The sequence below is a fragment of the Phaenicophaeus curvirostris genome, chromosome 7 (assembly GCF_032191515.1).
Source record: "Phaenicophaeus curvirostris isolate KB17595 chromosome 7, BPBGC_Pcur_1.0, whole genome shotgun sequence".
NCBI classification, from domain to species: Eukaryota; Metazoa; Chordata; class Aves; order Cuculiformes; family Cuculidae; genus Phaenicophaeus; species Phaenicophaeus curvirostris.
In genome coordinates this window covers 9729491-9757023 of record NC_091398.1, presented here as the reverse complement: position 1 = coordinate 9757023, position 27533 = coordinate 9729491, and the positions used below count along the sequence as shown (strand labels likewise).

The 27533-nt window shown below is 42.2% G+C and overlaps 1 protein-coding gene across 1 annotated transcript in view; it reads right to left on the bottom strand.

The window, feature by feature from the left end:
- Positions 1–27533, bottom strand: part of TMEFF2 (transmembrane protein with EGF like and two follistatin like domains 2) — a 137912-nt gene that overhangs the window by 19395 nt on the left and 90984 nt on the right. Inside the window, exons 6-7 of the mRNA XM_069860762.1 lie at positions 17709–17857; positions 16492–16551 (exon numbers count right to left, since the gene is read on the bottom strand). Of these exons, the coding sequence (XP_069716863.1) occupies positions 16492–16551; positions 17709–17857 (209 nt within the window). The remainder of the gene's footprint in view (positions 1–16491; positions 16552–17708; positions 17858–27533) is intronic.

Here is a 27533-nt window from a genome sequence, read left to right as displayed (position 1 = left end):
TCGATTTTTGTCACTGATCTTTCACCTGAGTACAGGAGCAAGAGCTTGTTGCAAGAGCTGCTGAGGAGCTTCAGACCTGCCAGCCTAACATGAAACCACAACCTTATGTAATGCCATGAAAGCCAAGTGGACATTATATATTCAGCCTTTTTGTCAATGAAAAATAAGGCTGAAGCAGATGGTATGTGGGCAAAGTTTCAACCTGAATACATTGCCTTCTAAAAGCACTAGGAAAACATCCCAGTTCCATGGTAGAAGCTGGACCAACACATTACCTGCACATTAAAGAGCTGCCTGATATGGGGACCTGAGGTAAGTATATGGAGGATCTGGAAGAGCTTCCTGTTGGCAACGTGTATATGGAAAAACAAGAATCCTAACATCTTGCATGTATCACCCAACATAAGTAGTATATATTATGTCTAATATACAGATTGACTCCCATCTTCGTACACGTTTGCACTGAGATGCATAGCCAAGGTTGTAAGCTGAAGGAAGCAGTCCTTCAGCATCAGCAGGCAGTGTGGGAGTGCTGATGGCACGCAAAGTGGATGGTGGAGTCACCAGACATCAGCTATCCCCCTCCCTCTTATCTCAGCCCTGCTCCACAGCTGCGAGCAGGCTTCCTCCATATCCCTGCTATCCATAGGCGGGCAAATGCTGAGGTGAGGATGAACTGCCTCCTTGAGACCCTGCTCTGCCTGCAGTTGGAGGACAGCAACTCGTACTTCTCAATTGTGACAACAGGCACAACAGCCCCAGGGAATTAACTTATGGAGTGTGGTCTGTGGTCTTAGCTTACGGAGTTTCACCCATCCACCACTGCGTTTCTAAAGGACTTCATCTTCCTCCCCTGCCTACTGGTAGATAGCATCAAATATGACAAATGGGATGAGGTGCCAGAATGCTGATAAATACTTTTGATGTGGCCCTAAAAATAGTGAGGAGATATTTGTACTCTTCTGACACTTCTCCAGGAGTAGATGGATATGCATGACCTAAGTTTTAAGATGGGTGTCAAGAATATTGATGTGTGGAGGGAAGAAGATCGTTTTGCTGGCAACACCCCAGGGGACAGTCATATGACTAATGATATGTCCTGTCTTCCAGCCACAGGAGTGAAGGGAGGGGGCTTGGGGAGGTCTGTGCTTTCAGTGCTCATCCAGTAAAAAAGGATTCTGGTTGCCAGTTCAACACTGCCCACCTAGGAGGTACCTCTTCTTCTGTGGGGATGATGAAATGGAAGAAATGGGGTGCAGCATTTGGTAGAACTCTGCTTGGCTGGCTGGCACCTGGCTCACACTAGGGCAGGCTATGTGGCTCTAAAGGACTACATAGGCATTAAACTGCCTAAGGGCTTATTTCATAAATATAGTGGGATAAAAATGCAGTCTGGTTCTGATGGGAGGAAAGGAAGATTTATAAACAACAATTTTGGTGCAGATTTATTCTGAAGAATTAGTCAAACAGCGCACTGCAGTGCCCGAAGTTGCAGCCTTGCAACTGAATTGTAGAATCATAGAATAACTAGGCTAACTCATGCTCCATACACAATCGACCCCAGCATGTTTCTGAGAGTATTCTCTGTAAATTTCCTTTAGGATTTCTGAACCACCTTTGGGAATGTGGAACTAAAACTCACGTTTTTCCCTCTTCCCTCCAATACCAACAATAATGTAGGTTCTAAAGGTCTCATATTCACACACGCAATCCTACTGTCCTGAAGTTATTCCCTCTTTAGCACCTATGCAGGTGGCTAGTATTGATGCAACTGGTGGCTTTACCAGTTTTTAAGGACAATTTCTTTTAAGCAACTTAACTGTGCATTAAGAAAGCACGTTTTCATGTTTGTATGAAGATGCATTTATCTGTATTTACCTGACTATATTCAGACACACACATTTCCTGTAACATGAAGCTGCATTTCCATCAATCATCGCCCTGTCTCTTCAGCTATGGAAGTGGCTTTTACTGGCAGAAAGACTGGGCAGGAGATCAATGAAATAAAACAGGAGCTTCATTTTGAGAAAACATTGCAAATAAAAGCATACCCTAACCCAATTACCAGGCTGTCCCCTAATTTCCAACAGGAACTCTGGGTCTGTTTTCTGTGGAGATCAATGGATGGCAAGAAGCAGCATTTGAAAAGGTCTCAGACTTATTTTCAGGTCTGCCAGCACAACGTTATGAGAATTTACTTTTTGGTCGTACATTTCATAAAATCTCAAAAAATTACAACTGAAAGCAAGTATGAATGGCAAAACTGTCAGAGTGTTTTGACAGGAGGCACAAAGACGGAAAGGTTACCCAGGTACGTGACAGCACAGACAAGTAGGTCAGGGACGTAATTTTGGCTACAAGGCGTTTCCTTCAGTCCTTTTGACAACCTGAAGGTTTCACAGCCCTAGTTTTGCACTAATTTTATATTCAGTTTTGATTACTATAAGAAGTGGGGTTTTTTGATTCTTTTTTTTTGAGGGGCACGTGTCAGTAAGGTGCTGCCAAGCTGAAGTGTGACACCCATTTGGCTCTCTTCCCTCCTTTCTTATTTTCCAAGGTAGCATCTGTGCTTGTAGAAACATGCCACTTGAGAGAATTCATCAAGAAAAGTGAAGAAAGAGCTGCAGAATTTGGGGGAAGTGTGTGTAAGAAATTAGTAAACTGAAATAAAAATATGTGACTCCTATATATGGTATTTCGAATGATTTCTGAATCAAGTGCCTGTCAAATCCCTTGTGCAAATCTTAGTTATTTTAGTTGCCAGAACATAACCCTGAATGGCCCATGACTACTCAGGGGTACATCTGTTGTTGGCTAAAAGCATGGTTTCAGCCAGGCCTTTCATTGATTTTATTTGGATTACTCAGAAAAGTAAATACATTTTATTGGCATGTTGCAGAAATGTGATCACTCCCCTGTACAAAGCAAAGCACTACACTTGTTGAGGGACAAAACCTGCTTAGTTTGCCTCTATTTTTATTCACCTGTCTCCTCAGTGCTACATTGTAGAACTGCGATGGCAATGAGTCCATATAGTCTACAACTTTCCTTTCTGTATCTGCCCAGTGTTAAAACCTTTTGTGGTTGTTCAGAGGATCAGTTTTTAGCAGATAACATACTAGAAATTCCTACTCAGCAATCAGGAGCTCAGTATGTTTCCTTTCCCATACCTGGAGCTAGAAAGACATCTCTTACTATTGCAAATTTTAAGTATTGGAGAAAATGGTAAAGCAATATAAAATGCCACTGCAGCAAAATCTGCTCTATACTTTTACCTAATTTAATACACTTTGTTTCTCATCTGTCATGAAACTTTGCAACAGCAGGACAAAGCCGAAACTTCTGCATGTACTTGGTTTTGCAACAAAAAGGTCCAATACCACCATTAAAATTGAAGCCTTTTTTCCTATTACTCAAATGCCTACCAGGCAATAACTGGCCTCTGAGATGCAGAGAGGGGGCCACCCATGCTGCAGAACATATTTTGTGCCTTTAAGTAGCCTTACGAGCTGAAAGAGATCCCTCCCAGGTGCACACCACGCCGAAGGCAAGGTTATGGAGCTGTCACTTCTCCTTGTATGATGAATGCAAACTCTTCCAGAAGCACAATGTACCAGCTCAGACTCTGCCTCCTGAAATAAGGCAACAGCAGATGGGCTCTCGTTGCCTTGTGATGTTCATCTCCTATTCAACTCTTCTCTTCAGACATCATGGCTCCCCCTGTGTCTAAACATTGATGTATTTTGGCATGACAGGACACAATACGAGGGCAGATCTTGCCCTGCTATTGTTTCCATGAAGAGCAGAAGAGCTTCTCTATACCACAGAAGTCTTCAGATTCATAGCTGGTCACACAGCCCATTCTAAAGCACAGCTAGGAAAGAACATCTTTTTCAGAAACGAATACCTGCATTTACTGTTTTTATATGCCTGCACTCATTATTGTTTTGCAGAAATGCCACAGAAGTAAGCATTTGGGTAAATAAAGGGTTTGGTATTTTACCTCAGTGCTCACTCCTAGAGCTAATACTCAAAATGAAAGAAGCTAAATGGAAAAAAAAGCCAATTTCAGGAAATGGAAAATTAACTAAGAGTAAAAATGGATGAGAAAGCCATATAGAAAAATCACAAAGTCATTAAACTCAATGGCTATTCTCCTGCTAGTTTCACTGAGGCCAGAATTATACCTACTGCCTCTTTAAATCTTATTCATTTTTATAACAGTATTTTAAACTAAACAGCTGACATCCTACTGCCCAGCCAAGGCCCTTTAAATCTATGAGATGCAGGATGGAAAAAAATTCACAGTGCCAGATGTGTCTAAAAACAGGCACAGTTCTTGTTGAGGCAATCTGCAGAGGAAAATATTTGGCATATATTATGCATGACAAAACACTAATAGTTTATCAGTTTTGATATTATAGACTAATAACAAGCCTTTCCATGGCTACTTCATTTGCAGTGCAGAGACAGGCTAGACTTATACTACTTGATTTTAGAATAGTGTTTTTTATTTAATCCATTCCCATCCTAGCTAGATGGACGTACACTTCCATTATTAAATGGAATTGTAAATGACATACCCTGGGGAGGGGTATTTTTGATGTACACCTGACACAGCTTTAAACAGACAAAATAAAAGAGGGAGATTAAAACCATAGGGAGGATTTTAATTTTTTGTTTTCCCTCCTGAAAAATATTTTGCTATTATGTAAAGCTGTCTAAAACGCCTAAAGCTGGTGGTAGCAGCAGTAGGCAAAGAAGTGCATTTTGATTCAGTGCTGACAGCATTCTGAAATGCACTGCTATTGGTTCTGTAAAGCACATTTTTGATTAAAGCTGCTGTATTTTCAGGAAGAGAGTTTCAAGCTAACATAAAGCTCATGGGTACACGGTAAAATGACAGCCCAAGTGTGTAAGAAGTCACCTTGCTAAGCAGGTAAATGCTGCATTTCAAACCTGAATCTTTAAGAGTGCAACTTGCTCAGTGGTACTGGTGTGTGCCTCAAACTGCAGAGGCCAGGGTTTCCCCAAATGCAGAGAAATGCTTCTATGGAAAGAAGCAGTGGAGATGGCATGGTTGATACTCAAAATGCAGCACAGCCCACAGCATTTCCTACTGCGTATAAACCATTTCCATTTTTGTTAAGTAACAAATTTCTGTCACTAGTGGTTTCAGTGTCTCAAACACTACACGTTAAGAAATGCAAAAAGAATAAGTACATCGCATTGTTTGAACAATCACTACAAGATACAGGTTTTAGCAGATGTATTAAATGTAAAGAAGCGGAATCATCAGCAAATTAAAAATGAGGCTGTAAGATGTTTGTCTGTCTTTGTTTTCTTTACTCAAATCTATTAAATTAGGCAAAAATTTCTACCTGTCTCCATGTAGTCTAATTCTGAATGTCTATTAAAAATAAATATACCAGCTCCTTCTTGCCCTCTCCAGTCGTATTTCTCTTCATTCTACCAGAAGCATTTATACTTCCTGAGTTTAGGGGAAAGCCTTTGTTATCTTAAGGCTCAAGTTACCATTACACGTGTCTAAATGATCAAATTATTTGTATTGTGTTTGTATTGTAATTTGGCATGATGATACTCCTTCTGGAAAAGATGATGTTTCAGTCGGTTTTAAGTAGCAACTTTCCTTACTATACAACTTATTTATTACAACTGTCATATGCTTTCATCTCATGATATTTTGATATCTAACATTTCATAAAGAATGCCAAAACATCCCATGAAACAAAATTCTGAAGAAATTCAGTTCTATGAATATTTCAAAATATATTTTTTTTACATTTCAGACTAGATCAAACACAAATATTTAAATGTAGATGTTTCCTGAAAACGGAGATATGGCATCTCATTATAACTTTAACTCTCAAAACCTTGGGAAGGCTTGGTAACTCTTAACAGCAAATTTACAGAAACTAAGCCTAAAATAGAGCTGCTAGGCATAAAAATACTCTGTGGTACTCCTTAATATCCATTAACTAATTCAAACTACTGTCATGGATGGCAAACAGCTGCTGTGCACCATCTCAAACAGCATCCTTCAAGGACAACTCTTGAGTTAATTAAAGTGCTTGGAGCCCAGAGGAAGGGTGAAACTGAGGGTGAGAGAAATTCCTCCCCAAATCCAGACAACAGGATTAATTTTCCCAGCCTATTCTTCGGGGAAGATTAACAGAGTCTTGTCTCAAATACCTGTTTTACTTTCCTTTTTGTAGAGGAGGCAGGTGGGCTGATATGGGCAAGAAGATGGAAGAGGGAAATGTCCTCACCAAGATACCAAAAGGCCAAACACAATTGGTATCTATCATCTTTGTGGCACATGGATGAAGTGCAAGGAGTTACAGAACAATACCTAAACCAGCACAACAGCTAACACAGGGTGAAACCGAACCATCGCAGCAGAGCATTGGAAAAGTCACGTGTATCACCAACCTGCGTCAAAGTATGCATCAGACTGCACCTGCATATTTTTGTTGGTCCTACAGGAGAACCCCACAACTTCTGATATGAAGTGGGTTTGTAGCTGTCTGCAGTAAATTTAAGTACAGACCTGTGAAAGCCACTTTGTGGCCTGACTCTTCCTGCCTTGTTAGATGGAGTTAATACAGAGACCTCTTATTTATTTCAAAGGAGCGGCCTGCAAAAGGAAGTTATCTCATCTAATAAGTGGCAAAGATACAGTAGTAACTAGGTGCCACAATGTGATTTTGTCAGACATAAAATGACCCATTTTTTTATAACTGTAAATACTTTCACAATGACAGAGCCAGCATGATCTGCAGGGTGCATATTCCTTATGTTCAAGGCAGCTGAAAAGTGGTTGTAGATCACGTTGCTGGATCATCATTTCCATAAATCTCTTAAAACAAAGGCTGGAAAATACATATTCTAGGAGTGGCTTTACTAGAGCATAACAACTGGCATGACCGCAAACTATGAGTGTTTTTCCAAGGACCCCTTCCTGCATTAATTTCTTCTGGCTATCCCTTGCTGTTAGAGGTCTTATTTAGAAAGCAGGCAACTCGTTAAAGACAACTTGAGATACCAGGCATAAGTGAAGTTGTGTTGAGTTGTAGGGATCACATCTTTATATGTAAGCAGGAAAGTGTCTTTTTTTCCTGCAAGATCTGCCTCCCTTTGAGCTTACTCATGCTTCTGATCAAAGCATAGATACTGAGTGGAGGACAAAAACATCAACGTGTACTGAAAGGCTCGGATTTGCTCAAGAAGATGGATTTCTATGCTCCAAATAAGGCAAAACATATACAAATTATACATTATGGACTGGGACACAAAAGGAAGAGTCTGTAGCAACACCTACATGAACTCAGGTCTGCTCATCTCTACTGCACATGTAACTTCTGTTTTTATCCATAACCTTTAATAGAACAAAATGTTACAAAGGACTGCTTACATGGTACTCTAAGGGAAAAAAACAACCAGTAAGATAACACAGTCTTGAGAAAGTGGAAGAAATGGGAGCCAGCATTTGGAGGAAGCTTTATAAATTTTGCACAGTTCTGATGTAAACCCCAGATGGAAAAATACACTTACAGTACAACTGCACCCTCACTCCAGATCTCGATGAAGATTTACACCCAAATTCATCTCCAGGACTTAAATACTTCAGGGATCTTGACAACAATAAAATAGCCTGGTACAATTTTGTGGGTTTTATGCCCATGACAATACTGGTGTTAGAAGTTTCTACTTGCTTTTCCTATTTGTTTCCCACAGATCAAAATCTTTGCCTGGACATACTGAATCTTCAGGCTACCAAGCTTCTAGGTAAAAAAAAAAATTGTTTATTATGGGAAGAAGGCACAAATGAATTCTGCAACTTTTGACTTGCATTCATTAGTGACTCAAGTAAGGGCTAAGCTTGAAAGGGACAAAAAGAAATGCTGCCTTTCCTTAAGCTACATCAGTCTAGGTAAAGATAAAGAGATGCCTAGCAGTTCACCTGAGACCTAATTTAAGTTTTAATGCTAACAATTACAGGTTCCATGAACATGACACTGGGAAATCATAAGTAATGTAAAGGCACAATTTCTCTCATTATAAAACCTTAAAAACAAACAAAAAAACCCCAACAAGGCGCATTTTACCAAGTTTAGCATATGCAATTAAAATTTGAGGGAGAACTCCCATAAAAAGTGAGGTATTCTCTTGAGCCTGGCAGAATAAATAAGCAATATTTTTCTCTCTCTATTGCTTGTTTTAAAAATCTCTATAAGCCTGTTTTCATTTTGCATGCTCCTCAGGAAAAGACTGTTAGCAGTAACTGCTGTAAAATCACAAGGCATGGCACTCCAGAGTCCTGCAGTGCCCTTTGTGCCTCGGGACTTGTTTGTGAGGCTCCTGTGTGACCTCTGTCTGAGTGTGTCCATCTCCTCTTGATGTAGATTTTAGTAAGATAAAGCCTAGCAGGCTCTAAACAGACATTTGAGAATATTCTATACAAGACAAACATTTAGGATAGCCTATACTGCAGCACCCACTGCTAGGCAATTGCATTAATACCATGGTGTTCATACTTCAGAAATAAAGCATCCAATCCTCCCGATGACACAGAAAAACACTTAAGTGCGACTTTCCACACTCCACCTTTTAGAAACCACGAGTTAAATTACGAAAAGAAGCAGATGCAATTTTTCATTTAAAAAAGCACCTGGGACAAGTGAAGGTCTGGGGGCCAACTGTGTTGCTGTGGCTGACGGTGCTGGCTACTCTGACTTCAGTTCATCAGTAGCTGATTGTAAGATTTATTAACCTACCAATCCATCTCTAGCTCTACTTTTAAAATTTTCTTCTGGATATCAACAGCAGTGGAGATGTTGCAAGGCAGCAGCAGAAGGGCTAGAGACCACCATGCTATCAGCATACAGTGATCTCTCTCTTGCCTTTGAAAATCACTGAGCAGAACCCCAGAAGAGGAATAGTTTTCTTATCTGCATTTTACAGTACTCCATAAATTAAACTAAGTTACACACAGTTATTATGCCGTACTACTTTGTGTGAATGGTAAATCTGAGCTTGATTTTGGAAACCTCTAGGTTTCATGCAATAAGATGAGACATTTCCTCCATGCTACTTTTTGAAAACTTCTATCATGAATGCCTGGATTAGGCAGGTAAAACAAGACCAAAATGTCTTTTCCCCCACCTTCGTTAGTAAATGACTTTGGAAGTGGAGACTGGCTCTGTTCTTACATCACCTTGAGTTTACGGGCTCCAGACTTGCACTATTCATAGACTTCCACAGTTCTGAACACCAGACATTTTAAAGGACATTCAGGCACTTGGGGCATAATATGGTCACACCTCTCAGAGGGTCCTCATTGCCTTCCTCAAGTCACAGGCCAAACTCCCCTAAACTGTATAGCCTGAAATATAATCTGTACTAGTTTTTCTTTATTTTCTAGAGCTCATCTGCCGCCTTTTGTAGACTTTCATTGTGCATAAAACTTACATGTGTTTTCATAAAACCTTGCACTTGTAAATGCAACTAACGATTGCATCAGCATTTTAAAGCCCCATATTTTTAAAGAAAACTATCAATTGTATTCTTCTTGCACTCCCAAATGCCAGGAGTGTGTGTGCCTGTGTGTACTGAGCACAGGCGGAGGCCGCAGCTAGACAGCATTCATGCTGCCACACAGCTGCCAAAATATTAAAATGTGGTTTTTTCAGTTTTAAGTGATTTGATGGAAAAACGGGAACACTTCCTAAATAATCTATTTGTTTAATGTGACAACCTCTGACTTGGAGTCTGCGGAATCGAAAGCCAAGCAAATCTGCATATGCAAGGATGCAATTTCCCCAGCGTTTTACAAAGCTGCAGATGAGAAATGGTTTCTCTCTAGCTGTGATGGATGTGTGGTGCTCAGCTCTGTGTCTCACTTGCTAATTCCATTAAGAAGAAAGGAAAGCCTAGTTCACAAAGGCAGTGCAAAACTGCATGATAGTTTATATCCCATAGCTAAGCTCTGGGACTTTATTATTCTTTACCAGTTAGGAAATGGCTGGCATGGTAGTAGACAACAAAATTTAATTTAAAGGGACAATGTCAAGTGGTTTAAACTCAAAACTTAACCTACTTTGAAAATGCTATGATCTGGAGAAGAAATCTAGTTTGAAGTTCTAATATTCTATTCTTGAGCGGGGCTGTGGGTAGTGGGGGAAGAAGTGGGGGGAGAAATAGTCTCTATAGAAATACAGTGCTGCTGTTCTGATTCCTGGCCCCTCTCCAGGCCCTATTACAGACAATGAAGATGACTGTGACTGAATTTGGCGGGCTCTGTATTGAGCTTGTGAAGAAATGGATGTATCGCACCCCAGTGGTTCTCACATGTGCTGGGTCAGTGCACCACTGCCAGTTCTCCACATTTTCTCTGATAGACACAGTTTGTTCTGCAATTCAAAGGGATTGGAAGTTAACAATGCAGAGTGGTGGGCTTTGGTAAAGTTTTTGGGATAGCTTTATTTTCTCAAATATAAATACTACACTGTATTTCTTTTGGAGTCCAAGACTCTCGGACTTCTGAAGAGACTCTTCAAACAGTCCAAGGTTCTTCTTTATCCTTGGAGTGGGGAATTTGTGGTGGCTCCCATGACCTTCATTCCAAAGCTCTAGCCCAGCCAAGGGAAGATGATGTGTTGACACAGATGGATTTTGCCCTTTTTAGTGGAGCATTCAGTTTGCTTGGGTAACACAGCCATCTGCCGGATTACTCGCCTGAGCACCTCCGGTAGTGCCAGGAAGGACCCGGTGCCAGAAAGCAGTCTGAAAAGGATCCAAGACTGTCATGTAGATTTGAAATCCCATGGGAAACCAGGGGGGAGGGCAGGGAACAGAGCAGCCGTGAGCAGACGTGCAGCATTTTGTGCTCATTAGTATTTCCTGGGCACGGCAACAGTACCAGTAAGAAGGGCCATGGCACTGCCTGCAAGAGAGTCCCCAGACTAGCCATGACCACAGAAAGCACCATCTGAGGCTGCTGCCAAGGGAGAGTTTACCGCTGTTAAGGAACCCAAAAATAAGACTCAAACAGACCATTTGCAGATGCGTGTTTTTCACCAAGGTAGACTATCGGGGCTGAAAATGTCTTCTTACCCTTTCCATCAGCTTCGCTGTGCTGCTGGTGTTTGGGTGCTGAGATATGATCTGATCTGTGTTCATACAGGGAGGTTTGTTTGGCCGGGAAGATATTACTGAATAGGTCTGTCAGATTTGTCAATGTCTTCACTGACAATTTTCATGAATATATAACATTGAAATATGGCTCATCCATACTGACTTATTCTTTATAGTGCTCAAAATGGCTTGAAAAAAATCCCTGTAATTTGATAATGAGAAAGGATAAAATCAATTATGAGCATAATTGCTAATATCCAGATCTTAAGAAGGGGAATATAAAAACTGAAGAATAAAAATAAAAAGGCAAATGAATAAACAAGATGAAAACTCCTCAATTGCCTAGGCTCTGAATGCAAAAATGCCACCAAAACAGCCAAATTCTTTACGCATATAAAGAGGAAATTCGAGAAAACATCAATCATAGGACTTTCAGCTTAGATACCACATTCCAAAACATACATTACACTTAAAATATTTAAAAATGCTCTTTCATGGAAATTGCAAGATAACGTGTATTTCTATTGGATTTGAGGGAAAAGTCCCACCGATTCATTCCTGGACTAAACCCAGATCTTATTTAACAAACGTCATCAACATCAACAACCAGACATTTTTTGAAGAGTCAAAATCCCCCTAACGGTGATAAATACTTCGGGGTTTCAGAACAACAAGAGACCAGAATCGCGCACACAGAGACACAAACACGCATGTGTACAGACATGTATTGCACATGGACGGGTGAACCTGGAGAAGTGGACACTGTTACAGAAGGGCCACCTACAACTCATTCTCCCCATGCTTGCTTTGCTGAAAAATGGGACACTGTCTTTTGGGTGTCTCTGACATTAGTCAGGCATTTCCAGTACTAGAATAAATCTTGCCAGTGTAAAGTAAGAGCCCTTAGAAAACCAAGGCAATGTAAACTTAATGTGAAGATGTACACTCCAAAGGAACGAACACTCTCAGTTTTGCAAACTGGAAGATTTGTGTGTTATTTGCAAGGATCAACAGGCTTGAAGGAACAGGAGGAAGCAAAGACAATGATTGAACAGACAGTTTCAACAGTTCAACATGAAAAAAAAATCAGCTGGGTGTTGGGACTTGTGGCTGTTCACAAAGCTGCTGCCTTCCTGGGACGCCATGTTGAGCATGCGGGGGTGTTTATGGAAAAAACCTGCATCACTCAGCTGTCACAAGCTCTGCAAAGAGCATTTGGCACTGCTGCATTAGCATAGACAACATCAATTATGCCCACTGCTATTTCCTCCTCTGGGGAAGTCAGTCCACACGAGTCAGTGTTTTTAAAAGCATGTACTGCTCATGGGCTCAGCGATTTTTAGTGCCATTAAATAGTAGAGAACAAAGGTATTCTCTGGAAAGGCACATATCCCAGGGATATTGCTTCAGAGGCAAAACAGCTGAGGAACTGCTGCTTTTTCACACAAAGCTCCCCACGGTCAGGGCAGCATTTCCCTTCTGAGCAGATATGAAGGTAAGAAAAAAAGTAGCACATATTATGTCCCTATAATAGTCAGAATCAAATGTTTCTGTACTTGAAAAAACATGAGGACAGCATGGAGCTTCCTGCCTGGCAAACATTGAAGCCTGAATGTCTAGTGAGCTACAGTTTCATACCACTGTCTTCCTTTTGACCACTGTTTCTTTGGAGTTGTTACAGCCTTTTGATATAGTGGTCCATTTCCCCTAGGGTCTCCTGCCAGGGTTATGCCACAGACACTTGAGAACACAGTTGGCATGTGGAATGCCCTGCATGAAGTTGCAACTTTTACCCTACATGATGTCACCATATGTAAAAATGAAAAATTTAAGCACAAATAATAGTTAGGTGAAGAGACAACGTCAGCTGGTGCAAGCCACAGTGGTTCGGGTTATATCAATGGATGATACCTGATGAGACCCACCCAGAGGACACAGTCACTGACCTCAAGAAGCACATTGGGGACTGAGCCTCACCAGGAGCTTTGAGAAGCTGTCAGCTAATGATGGTGCCATCCTGTGCCAAGCAAGTACCTACTGGGACTCACTGCTGATTCAGGATGTCTCCATTCCTCCTGCAACTCTAGGGGAGTGAGGTGCTCTGTCTCCCCACCACAAGCCCCCATCATCTTTCCCTGGACCATCTGTTCCAGCACTTATTCTGACTTCTTAGCTCTTAGAGACCATCTACACTATAGACATGCTCCTCTGTGCTGTAGCCCTGCCCTCCTCCCTGGCCAGTAACCCAGTTTCCTTCCATGTTTCCTACTTGACTCCCAACTCCTGACAATGCTTTGCTGCAATCAATTTCCTTCTACCCACTATCTCTCTATTCAAGTGTGGGCTGCTATATCAACTCTCTCCTAAGCCAGTGCTGTTCTCTTCCTCCTGCCCATTTGAGCTGAAGGTGACTTTTATGCTCCTCTTCCTCTGTGACCCATGACTTGACTTTATCTTGTCATCCCTGTGATCTCCTCCTCCTCCCTTATCCTCAAGCTGCTTTTCCTCCCTTTTCGTAACAACTCAGTTGCTTCATGCTTAAATGTGCTGTCTCCTGTCTAGGTGATGTAGGTCCCCAGTATCCTAAAGCTAAACCACCACACAGTAGTAGAGTAGGTAGCACAACATTTAAAAAGGGGCCTTCATCTTGACTTGGTGGTGCTCGCACTCTCCTCAGTTCTCCAGTAAGGAAGGTAAAGAATTTAACACAACAGTATTACTTACCTTCATTTCTGACATAAAATACATCATTTTGGCCTGCTTGGCCATGTCTCCTGCCCTCCACAGGATACACCCTCAGCCCTTGCAACTTTTAAAGAAACCTGACTGCTGCCTCCCAGATAAAAGCTGAGAGTAGTCAGGGGTTTGGAGGAAAGAGGGCAAAGACTTTTTTCTCTTTGCATGCCTCTCTTCACCCATGAAAGGGCTCCTTGGCAATAGGAAATATCTAGACCATGGCTTATCCTTGATCTTTTGGAAAACTATTCCAGAACTCACTTTCCACAGAAAATTCTACACTCACTGCTTTGTGCTGCAGCCACCCCCGACACCTCACACTCCTCTGCCTTATCAAACCGTCATTTATTCATAGCTCTATGTTTTAATCATCATGGACCATTTTTAAGTAGGAACAGAACAATCCTTTCTAGTGGCTGGGTGCCCTACTAAAGCCAGGACATCGTGCACAAAACGCTTTCACAAGAGATGACCAGCCAAATTAACAAACACTGAAGGACCCAGTAAGAAATGTTAAGATGTTAAGGGTTAACGAATGGCAGGTCTTGCCAAACAAACCTGATTGCCTTCTATGATAAGGTGACTACTGGATGAGGGAAGGGTTGTGGATGTGGTCTTCCTGGACTTCAGTAAAGCCTTTGACACAGTTTCTCACAGCATTCTGCTTCGGAAACTGTCAGCCTCTGGCCTGGACAGGCGCACACTCTCCTGGGTGGAAAACTGGTTGGCTGGCCGGGCCCAGAGAGTGGTGGGAAATGGTGTGAAATCCAGCTGGAGGCCAGTGACAAGTGGGGTTCCCCAGGGCTCAGTGCTGGGTCCAGCCCTGTTCAATGTCTTCATCAATGACCTGGATGAAGGCATCGAGTGCACCCTTAGCAAGTTTGTGGACGACACTAAGCTGGGTGGAAGTGTCGATCTGCTGGAGGGTAGGGAGGCTCTGCAGAGGGATCTGAAGAGGCTGAACCGCTGGACTGAGACCAATGGGATGAGGTTTAACAAGGCCAAATGCCGGGTTCTGCACTTGGGGCACAACAACCCTGTGCTACAGACTAGGAGAAGTCTGGCTGGAAAGTTGCCTGGAGGAGAAAGACCTGGGGGTGTTGGTTGACAGTGACTGAACATGAGCCAGCAGTGTGCCCAGGTGGCCAAGAAGGCCAATGGCATCTTGGCTTGTATCAGAAACGGCGTGACCAGCATGCCCAGGGAGGTTATTCTCCCTCTGTACTCAGCAGGTGAGACCGCTCCTTGAATCCTGTGTTCAGTTCTGGGCCCCTCACCACAAGAAGGATGTTGAGGCTCTGGAGCGAGTCTAGAGAAGAGCAACGAAGCTGGTGAAGGGGCTGGAGAACAAGTCTTACGAGGAACGGCTGAGAGAGCTGGGGTTGTTTAGCCTGGAGAAGGTGAGGCTGACGGGAGACCTTGTTACTCTCTACAACTACCTGAAAGGAGGTTGTGGAGAGGAGGGTGCTGGCCTCTTCTCCCAAGTGACAGGGGACAGGACAAGAGGGAATGGCCTCAAGCTCCACCAGGGGAGGTTTAGGCTGAACATTAGGAAAAAAATTTTCACAGAAAGTGTCATTGGGCAGTGGAACAGACTGCCCAGGGAAGTGGTTGAGTCACCTTCCCTGGAGGTGTTTAAGGGATGGGTGGACGAGGTGCTGAGGGGCATGGTTTACTATTTGATAGGAATGGTTAGACTCGATGATCCGATGCGTCTTTTCCAACCTGGTGGTGATTCTATGATTCTGTGACCTGCCAAATCATCAGCTGGATTTCACCTAAGCCACGTACAAACTGCTCAAGTAAACCTAGCAATCTGCAGTTCCTCTCTCTAAATACCTACTTTCAAAACACAGAAGTATCACAAACCTCAGGAATGAATGCATCACCTGACTGGTTTTCCCAATACCTTCCCAAAGGCTTGAGTTCTCACTGCAAGCTGTGAATATCTGCAAGCACGTGAGTGCGTACACACACATTCAATTTCTAAACCAGGCAAAGGGTGTAAAAAATGTCTCCCAAAGCTCACTAGTATTAACGTGTTTTTCATTCCAAATGCCATATAAGCCTATTGGGTCATTACATTTTACTGTAGCTTCTAAATAAATTTTAACCATTTATCACTTTAAAAACCCCCAACATTTTGAGAACCTTATTAAACTCATAATCAAACAGAGACAGATAATGTTAACTCTCATGGCAGTTTCATGCTACAGCAGGTGTGCTACGCTCTGGATTGTCACTTCCCGGATTTTCACCTGTCATTTGTGACAAAATTATGCACCATCTAGTGCACTGATTCCATAATTTTCAATAATGTCTGCTAATCCTGGCAAATAAATTACAACATTTATTTCCACTGTCCGAACAGGTGTTTTATGGCCAGAATATCTGTACCTTGATAAAAATGGAAAAAGCCCATTTCTTAACAAGAAAGAGAGGTTCTAGCAAAAGGAGAGTAAAGCAAACATGGTGTTTTCTTAAAGCAAACCAACAAAATCATGTAGAAGTGGAGGACAATTTCCTTTAGCAAATGGAGGAGAACAGAGACTTACAGAGTTCCAGTGAATTGTGATTCTCACAGCATAGGAACCATACCTGCATAATCTGTTCTTGCGTAATGCCCATCTTCTGATTTTGTAGTTGTTGTAGTATTATCTGTGTGAAAAGAAATATGTTGAATTGCTTGGGGACCCTGTACTTGATAGAGACTACGCCCCAGCCACCCCTGCCCAGGCAAATGTAGCTTCAGTTGCATGCATGACATCGCTGCTAGCTGCAATGGTCCCCTGGGCCTGCCAGGTGAAAACAGCAGGACTGGACTTCTTGGAATGAAACATGAAACATCTTCCATTAAGAAAACACTTTCTTTTCCTAGCAATGCGTGATAGCAGATTGTAGCTGGGATAAATATATCAGTATAAAGCAGTAGTTGTCATTTCTGCTCTATTTGAAGCAATTGGGGAGTTTTAATATGTACCCTGAAATGAACTGCCATCTAGTGTGGTTAACTTTAAAGAGATAGGAATAAACTAGAACGTGTTTAATACACCCGCACAGTACGGCCTTGTAAGTAGATGTACAGAGAATTTACAGGTCAGAAGCTAAGGGGGTAAAAGCTATTAAGAGTCTGAGCCTCAGCAGACACTTTATTTATGGGAGCTATTTAAAGGCAAATTTTCTTCATTTTTATTTAGAACAAAATAGAGTTTTTAAAGTCAACTTGGGGTTACACAGGGGATGTAGTAGCCCATAAGCTAGGCACATGGAAGCATGGTATTCACAGAGAAACACCACAAGTTTTGAGGTGCTGTTGGCAAAATTTCCTTCCAGACACCTTTGGTATCTTGTGCACCCATTGCCAGTCACATGAAAAACAAGTACTTGCACCACGTCCGGGAGCACGTCTCTGGCCTTCTGAGATTGTTTCGTCCTGCTCAAGTTAAGGGAGCAACTAAGGGTCCACCCTGGATGGCAAAATGTATGAGTGGCTCGCCAACTGCTGTGAGGAGGGCTGAGCTCTGGGCAAGCTGCTCTGGGCAAAATCCAGGTGCCTGATTTTAACAGCAGTGCAGGGCTGGCCAGTCCCTTGCTGCTGCGGACTGGATGTAGGAAGGGTTACATACACCACTCCTGGTGTTTTGCTTGGCATCTCTACTGCGGAGGACTCTGCCCCCTCCTCCAGCCTGCACTCTACAGCAGAGAGTGTAATGGAAATGTAAGAAGTGCCAAGTAAGAAGCCAGCTCTGGTTCCCTTTTTTACCCGAACAAAAATTGAAAACATTTTTTGAAATGAGTTTTGTTATAAGAGTTACCTTGACATCGACCTAAAGACATGACTTCAATTTTCTCCTGTTTCTGGCATGATGCCTCTTTGATTTGACATGCATTATCATAAGATTTCCCATCGGAAGCACAAAGAGGATTGAAGTTGGTTTGAGAACAGTCAATGTTGCACACACACCTGAAAAGATAAAGAAAGCAAAAAAAGAAGAGGCTAAAATGAGAAAGTTTTTTCATGACATCATAAATATGTCTCAGAAATAGAAGTGTTTGTATTTTTCTGACTGCACAATGCAAATCAACAGAATGAAAGTGGAAAGTTCTGTCAAGAGGTCATTTGTATTTGTCAATGGAAATTATATGCAGGGAGAGGGAATAGAAAATAAAAGCAAGCAAAAGGAAAGATAAAGAAGAGTGTTATACACCCTTTTGTGGAAAACTATGCCACAGCATTATCACTTGTAATTTCTTGTAAACATAAGAACACCCAAGCAGATGTGCAGATAATTGCAGCTGCTGCACCCTCTTGCAATTCAATAAACTACAAAATTCACTTCTGTTGAGGTGCTGCCCATTGCATGTAACACCGTATAAAAGTGGCTTTATATTGATTTATGATTTAATTCTGATAATAATTACAGCATCTACAGGCATTGTGATCATAATAAGAGACGTGATACTGAAGCCTCCTGCCAAGACTGAGACTGACATTAGTGATGCAACTGCACTCTCTGTGCCTTGGGGTGGTGGGATCTCCCTCAGCTCCTGGACGTGGTAGGGTTACTCAGTATTAGAGCCAGGGGAATGCTGTTTTTAGGAGAGACTTTGTGCTTTCTGAAGCATTTGAACAGCTCAGCAACTAAAACAACCTTACTTATGTGCCACTCAGGAAGGTCAGCACTCACTCCTGAGTTGGCTACATGGTCTGTGCAGGGCGGAGGCTCCCACAGCCAAGAGCAGAGTGTGGGGGGCAAGTGCAGGTAGGGCAGTAGTGGCCCTGTCCTCAGGCAGCTTAGGGCTATCTCCAGAATCCCAATGACCCAGCTTGTGAGCTCCTGAGCTGCCCACAGATGTGAACCAAAAGTCTGGTCCAACTTCAAAAGTCTGGTCCAAGTGTAAACTAACACACTAATGTGGACATGTTCTGAGCCCAGGAAGCCTCACCTTTGCTCGTAAGATGAAGAAAGCTAACTACTTCCACCAATAGCAGGCTTCAGCCTGTTTTTCTTTAGGTTTCCCCTATTTCATCACCATTAGCAATGTCAGACACCCGTGGGCATCGGCAAGGGAAAGACAGGCTAATGTTCCATCCCTCAACTATGCCATGTAACAGACGGTTCGGCCTCAGCAAAGCTTGCATTAACAGTGATGCGATCTTGCTTGCGTACAACGCCAGAGGTCTAACCTAGCAGCTGCTCCAGCTCTTCTGAGCACGTAATTGTGCACATGCTATCTAAACTCTCTCCGGCTCCTTCTGACATATAAGGCAAAGAAATGTGACTGATGTTCTATCTCCAGCCCACTGGTTGCGCTGAACCTCACAGCGGCAACTCTACAGCTCTGCTTTTGGAAAATTAAGTAATGGAAATGCCGGCCTCTAGCCTTGCTGCTGGGTTTAAGAAAGTATTTAAAAGTCAGTTCACCTCCCATTCACAGCAGACATCTGGACACCTTCAACCACTGGAAGTATAGAGGGATATGTGCCAGAGAAAAACTTCAGTGGAAATAGGAAGCATAGGAAATTAAACAACATGCATCGGATTTCTCCAACACCCTCTCTGGCCTTTGGCCTCCACAAATGTGACCAGGGTGATGAAAATCAGTGGAACCAGCACTCTTCTTTTAGACCTTCTTTACATTGGATATATTTGTTTTCTGCAAATGTTCACAAAACACAGAAAATTCCAGCTCAAAAAGAGGTCAAAGGTGAAAACCTGTGGTTATAAGTTAAATTACATGATTTCATAACTAGCGGAAGAAAAGAGTCTGGCTCCTTGTATAACTATTTCCCCACAATGAAGAACACAAAGAATATAAGAGAAAAATCTAGTCCATTTCCTAAGAGCCTCCTTATCAGCGGAAAAAGAATGTTCTGCTCCATTGAAATATTAACTGTTGTCATTTCTTCCTGTAGCCGTTTCCAGCTTCCCACCTTAGTCAAACTCACTTCATTAGGAAGCATTTACTGCTCAAGCAATACTAATTCTTTCCACGTAGCTCCACCATTTGCATTTCAGATGGGATACAATCAGCCATATGCTCCTTTTTTTTGTAATAAAACAGCTCAGAAACAGCTTTACTTTCCTACTTTTTGCTATAAAAAATGAGCATAGGTTAATATATATTATGTCGCAAGTCAAGAGAGAATTGAGTCAATGAGAAAATTAAAAAAGGGTGCTCTGTAGAGGAAATCTAAGCAACTTTGGTGCAATTTCAAAAATGCCCAGGGGACACAGGAGCCTGTGCTCAGAGTTAGGCACTTAAGAAACGTTTTTAAAGATGTTTAAATGCTTAAAGATGCATGCAAACACATTGTGTGGGATTTTGAAATCTCAGAGACCTGTCTCCCACTGATTTAAAAGACTCTTTCAGAGTCCATAAGGCATTTATTTGCATCTTTTGATACCTTCCAAAACACAAAGTTCCAAAATGACTTTTCTGACCTTCAGTAGAAGTGAGAATAGAACCAAGATTTTCCTCACCTCCATTCTAAAATCTGAACGGCAAAGCCAGTTTTTCTTTCCAAACAAGATCCTTGTGGATGCACCACATGAGCACCATGAACCACGCAGTACTTGTGCTGATGTCAGAGTGCTCATGTGTGATGGGGAGCAGGAAGGGACAACTTTGGGATGGCACCATTTGCTCAAGTCTTACAGGATCTCCTGTGTGAAGCCTGATTTTCAGGATTAACTAGATGGGTGGCGAAAAAATGCTACAAGAAACTTGTCACCCCAATTTCCTTGCTGCAAGGATCTGTGCATCATCCATTCCTTGCACAGTTTTCACCAGACAGCCTCTAACCTTGCATATGAAAGTAAGTTTCTTATTGTTTTTACACTTACATACTCAAATCCAACTTTAAGGCTGCACAATTGAGTAAACATCAAATACATGCCAGGAAATGCTAAAGGTAGGAATGCCTCAAGAAGATTAATATGCCTGGGTTGCTGACTCTGTTTAATTTATAGTGCTCATCTTATCAGGGAAAATGACAATATATTCAAACAGAGTTTTTCAGACTAGAGGAACAAGCAGTTTGCTACTTCAACCATGCCCTCGAAGTCCACAAGAATAAATTACAGAGAAAAAGGTGGAGCATTTACTCTAAACATGCATGCCCAGGCACATGTAGCCACAGAGCATACATCATCCTTAAGCAGGATCCAGCTGTGATGTCATAAATACAAAACAAATGACCCTTAACATATTTGATTGAATGAAATCCTGCAGCCATAGGTAAAGGTGTCTTCATTTCTTGAAGCATTATAAAAGGCAGAAGTGGGATTGTGTCCTATTAAACAAGCAGAACCAAACTGTGACATCCCCACTTGGCCCCCAGTGTGTACCTTAGGTGAGAGTCCTGATGGTGTAAAAGAATTCAGATCCAGTTGGACACAGGAACCCCCTAACCCAAAGAGAACCTCGCCCCAACACTTGTCATGTCCAGAAACCCCACCCTGTGCCTAGCTAGTACCCAGTGCTACTGCTTCCCCTCTTGCACTCAACCTGCAAACCGGCATTGTCCAGGCTCGGCCCCATAACCTTCTTGTTCTTTCACATGTGACAAAACTGGAGTAACCTTGTCTCTTTTGATTGTTGGCTATACTGGTCCTAGGCCTCCTCCGAGTCCCCGCCTGCACTGGGCTGGAAGCAAACATCTTGCAGACACGTGGCTGGTTGGCAGGCCGGCTGCCTGCCTGCAGCTTCCTGGTCCCTGAGGCATTTCAGTATGCCTCTAATTTTAAGTAATTTGATCATTCGACCATTTTACCATCCTAGCTATGACTTCTGATTATAGTTGTATCAATAAATCTATTTGGTTTCTGTGTTCCTAAGTGTAACGCTGAAGAAAGCTTGGCAATATAAAGGCTGACTGAGATTTCATCGGGCTCAAGAAGCTGTGAGAAGGTCAATGAGGTCTCTTAGGGGGTCACAGGATGAAACTGTACCCATGAGCATACATAATATACATGTCTAAGCCTTAACTATGCTTTCTGCAGTCAGAAAAGCAGCTTTTAAAGCATCTGTGAGGAAGGAGTGTTTCCAAGATGTTAGCTGATACCCTGCAGCTCCCCTGAGAAAGGAAGAAATACCAAATGCTGTCCCACAGGCCTACTGCATCTTTCAAGTAATGGGCTTGTACATTAATTGATTAAAATTCGGGCTGTCACTGTAAAGAATCATTAAACAAGGCTCACTTTCTTATGTCTATTCTTCCAGGTCATTATGATAGTCTCTGATGAATTACTCTTCCTTCATATGCTTTATTTTGTTCCATTTCATATGATGAAAATCTTGGAGCAGCTGAACATCCAGCAATCCACTTAGTTGGTGATCATGAAAGCAAGAAAATCAAAACAAACTGAAAAGACTGTCCAACATGCTAATCCGGGCACCTCCTCAGGGGATTTTGGGCTAACTCCCCTAGGCACATCCTGCAGCACTGCTGGGTGACATTGCTGGACCAGCTCATGAGAACATCACACCCAGGCAAAACTGGAAGGTCTCTGCAGACAGAGGTGCAGCTCTACTTCTGGAGAAGCCCACAAGGCTGCCTGTGGGAGGGCTGGCAAAGCTGAACTAAGCCTGAGGCAGATAAGATGCTGACAGACACCGCCTTGTGCCTCACTACTGACTTGTGGGGCGTAAGTCACTGCATTTGGACTTTGAGCTTTTGTCAAGGCAGTAACCGCAATAAATATGCTAAAGAGAACAAGGGAACCCATGTGCATTTTGGGACTAGTTGTCACTATTTCATCTGCATAACATGCTTCTCTCCTTCTCAGGGAAATGAGAGAAGAGCACAGAAGAAGACCAGTAGTTATTTCCTGTACAGACGTTTATCATGAAAAATAGGATGCTCAGATCTCAGAAAAGTCTACGAGCCAGCAGTGATGGCAATGTGCTGCACCAGGCTGCTTGGCCAAGCTGGAGCAGCCAACTTGGCTTTCTGTTGAACCAGTCTCTGTAAAAATTAATGGGTTCAGTAAACCAGGCATGGGTGAGTACACTGGTAAGCTCATAGGCTCCTAAATCCCCATTCTTCTGAAAATAACATACGGTATTATTTTCTGGGCACAGAGAGTACCTTTGCCTGCAGAGAGAATGCCACTGAAGAGAGGATTCATGGTTATGAAGGACTGTCCCTGGAGGGAGGAACAGCCTTTTAAGGAGGCGTCTCAATAAAACGAGAGAATGCTTCTTTGCCCATGAAGTGCAGGGGAATGCTGTAATTTTATTTCCTTAGTTCATGAATAAAGTATAATCATTAGTGACACAGCGATAATAAAAAGAACCCCAGTCCATGCTTTATCTCTGCTCCTAGGACAACTATTCAGTCTTTGTTTTCAGCAGTGTATTAGTGAACAATAATTTAAAAAAAAAAATCACTACACTGTATCTATGTGTAGCATGAGGAAGGTTTCATATGTAGCTCTGATGGGAAGGAAGGAGGATAAATGAGACAATGCTTCTAAAAGAGCAGTTTTATTGGGAAGAGATACAGGCACATTTTTGTCAGAGCAACATGGCAATGCCAGTTCTCCCTATTCAACATCTTTTAATTAGTCCTACACAGTTTGGAAACCTGAGAGCATTGTTGGTACTACCTCTGTTTATTAAAGATTCATATTCAGACTTTGCTGGCCATGGGTCATTTGCTTTTTGGAACCAGAACAACAGAAAATTGTGTCTGAGATATCTGCAAAAAAGTACCTAATGAAATGACTAACGTCTTCAGCCAAGTGTCTAGTTGATTACAGGTCCAAACTGCAGAACAGCAATAAATCTGCCACAAAGAGAATTGTCAGTCAAGAAAAAAGGCATAAAACCAAACAGCCAGGGAAGCGAGAGCTAAAAATGTGAAAATGCAAATCTAGTGTTATTTTTACTAGTCAGAGCTCTGATATTTGAGTGCATATGCTAATCTGGTCAAGTGTGAGATCCCACCATGTCTCAGTGAACGCTATTTTACAGGGAAAGCAATGTTTGGTTCTGCAGTCATTTTAAACATGTTACATATTTCTCCAAGCAAAAGTAAAAAAAAGCAAGGAAAAAACCAACAACATTTTGCAGCATAAAAAAGCCCAAAGCCTTCCCTTTGCCATAAACCAGCGTATAAATAAAAACATAGTCGTTGTATGTTTATGGTATTTCCACCAGGGACATCTTTTATATTCCTCTCTTCTGACTAGAAAACAATGATCAGAAACTCAAAATTTCTGGTTGGATGTCAGTGCAGAACTCTCTAAGCCCCCTGCCCCTCCAAGTAGGACATTAAACGCCCATTCAAATCTAACCTGGCAGTACACGTCTGCATAAAGAGCCTGGCGATCAGTCCCAAATGCTTTCTTTATCATTTGGATTCCTGCAAGGTCTTTCTTTCTGGTACACGGGGCATCTTTGTTGACATTACCAGCAGGCAAGTTGAAATGAAGCCAGGCTTAATGTAACACCTCAACATTCAAACATGCATTGTACCGTGGTTCAGCTGTGTGTCAGGAGGCTGGTGGTTCATTTACCCAGGCAGCTTTGGGTATGTTTAATATGTTTCAACAACACCGTGCAGAAAATCTTGAACTAGCTCTAAGCAGGGACTGGCAAGGTTAACCGGGCTGGGCAGCCCTGTACTCAGATGCATCCAGGAGCTCAGCTAGCCCATTCAGATTGTCTGTGTGCTGATACATTGCGTCTTACCAGAACACACTGATATCCCTTCACTGAGCAGCAGCAACTGGCCACCTCTGCTACCTGCCTTGGCACCGCATCAGTCATCCTCAAAGCTCCCCACAAACATAGGCAGATAAGTGGGATTGCTCCAGGGAGCTTGCATACACCTCTGTTTCAACATCAGTCTCAAAGTGACCATGTAAACACCAGCTTATTTCTCTGACCCTCAGCCTGTTTACAAGCACACCACTAAGCTTTATAATAATCTCAACACAGCCCTGACGCAATAATGACCTGGTAGTATTACACCCATTTCACAGAAAAGTAAATTCTAATATAAAGTCCTGTAACCCTTAACAGAAAGTCACCAGGGACTTTCGGCAGCTTGGCCAAGCCCAGGTACACTACAGTGGTCTCTGCTGCATGTGGAGCACAACCCAAGAGGATGGCACCAAGAGATGCCTCTAGCCAGGAGACAAAATGGCCTGGCATCATTGCCTGGTTTCACGTACAGCTGAATATCAGGAACACAGACACACAAATATATACATAAAAAAATAGTATATAAAAATATTCATAATTCAAACAGGCACACATTTTTCTACATTTTCTATGAATCATACCTTACAACCCACCTGTGCTTGCCAGGAGATTGAAATCTCATCATTACACTCTTAAGAACATCATTAAGAGTCTTAAAGAATAGAGACACTGCATGTCTCCTTCAAAACAAACTTTGCTGTGTTTTTCAGGCTGATGCAAAACTTCAGCTGCAGTGCAGAACAATAAACAATACATATTTTATAATGGCAGCATAAAAATAGCACACGATACTTCTTTCCTGTGTCTGCTAGTGCTTTTCTTTTGCTTTAAGATCACAGGAGAAGAAAAAGCACTTCTTATTTTGAGTGCTTTCCATTCAGTGTTCTTTACTTATTTATCTAATTTATTTTTCTTTTTTGTCCTTCACAGCCCAGCTTCTGCACTAAGGGCTTTAACACATCTACTTTTCAGAGTTGCTTCCCTGGGATATTTTACCTATTTTGACTGTTCAAATGTTTATCTTCACCAAGAGTAAAAGGAAAAAGCCTTGATTCCCTCAGGGTGACGCAATGTTTCTGCATAGCATTTCAATAGCATCCTGTTATTCAAACAATTAGAAATCACAGAGACCATGCATAGAATTATCAGCACACTGCACTGAGATTTTTAGTATTATGTAGTGCATAATGAAAATGATTTGAAGGACCCCAAAGCATCATAACAAAAGGAAGTGCTGAATAATCAGGTGATGGTGGGGTTTTTTTTGACTGCAAGAGACCAAAATATTGTTTACTAGACATATGTCAAGCTAAAATGCACTAAAATGGAGAATATATTTATTGCTGCCCTTCCTTGCATACCACATGCTACATAATCTGGGAGGGTAGGTGGAGAGCAGAGCCAAGAGCTAGGGCAATCGCTGTACAGCTGCCACACTGCTGCTGCTACTGCTTAATAGCAGGGAAAGACTAGCACTGCTTACAAATATGTATGGATTTTTCAGAGCACATTTGTTATGACAACTCATGGAGGTTGTTTCAAAACAGTTTTGGGGACCACCTCTAGAGGCACCTCACCTTACAGCTGCGAAGAGAGATGTCTGGGTGTCGGCTCCTTCCTGGAGCCAGATCAGCTTGGGGAGGGCCCGATCCCATGCTCCATCAGTTTTCAAGGCTTCATCCTGGAGACTGCAGCTTCATCCTGGAGACTGCAGCTCATGAAAACTGCTTTAATCTGCTGTGCAAGACACTGCAACTTGATTCCTAATTCTCCTTCTGACTTCTTCCCCCGTAACTTTCTTTTCTAAGTTTTCAACAAAAAAATCACAAACTTCACCTTTACTTCCCTATTACAATTCAAAGCACCAATTATAATATGACATTCATCTGGCTTCCCTATGCCTCGAGTGCCCTCAACAGCACGTTGAATTGTATGCTAACACCTTTAGGGCAAAATAAATGTCTCATTTGATTTTTTAAAAAATATCATTCCTATTTAAAAGGAACCAAGTTGTGTAAAAAAGTCTTTGCTAGACTGAATTCAGCTTTAAATCCAAACAGAGAAACTAGAGAATTACAAGGCTGACAACTGGTTTTGAAGAGCAATGGAAAAATCCTCATGCTAGCTGTGTGACTAGAGAAGAAAATTCTAATTCTGTTCACATGCCAATTCAAGTGTCTGCAGGTATCAAACACATGAAGTTTATTTAAAGCCCATACAATAAAATAAATGCCGTTTTATGGTTTGCCTACACTTGGTGTCCTTCATGTCTCTATAGTCTGTGTTAAAACAAAGCTTTGCTGACTGTTTCTCTCCCTCTGTAAACATCTGAGGTTGTCCTTCAGGAACACTTTATCACTGTGTTCCTCAGACTGCTGATATTGTTAGCTCCTATCTTGAAGCCAACGGGATAATAAGAATTGTGCCCATGAATCCCAGCATTTCAGCCTGGCCTGCAACAGCCAGTGAGAATATTGCAGTATCTGGTGGAAAGCCCAGGGCAACCATGGCAGGTCATGGCACGCAGCAAGGCCCGATCCGCTCATGAAAAGCTACAGTACAAGCTGGGATGGGATCAACAGCAAATTCCTGGTAATAGCTTTGTTAACTATACAGAAGTTACTTCTTAAAGCAGATTCTGATTTACCAGTGAGACTAAAGGGATGACAGCCCTCCTGCCAGCACAGACCAGTGCATTGGAAGCCCTGTCCCATGCAGCACATGAGCCAATCAGTGCTGGTGGCGATGGCAAGGTGTAGAAGTGACCTTCCTAAAACTGGTGAGAAGAAAATAGTGGAAAAATAATTCCTCCTTGTAAGGACTGCACATGTGCAAAATCACACTAACTGTCTCCATAAACCGCTCTCCATCCTCAAGCACGTGTGCCTCCTGCTTCTGAGGAGACCTGCCTGAGGCAGCAGCAT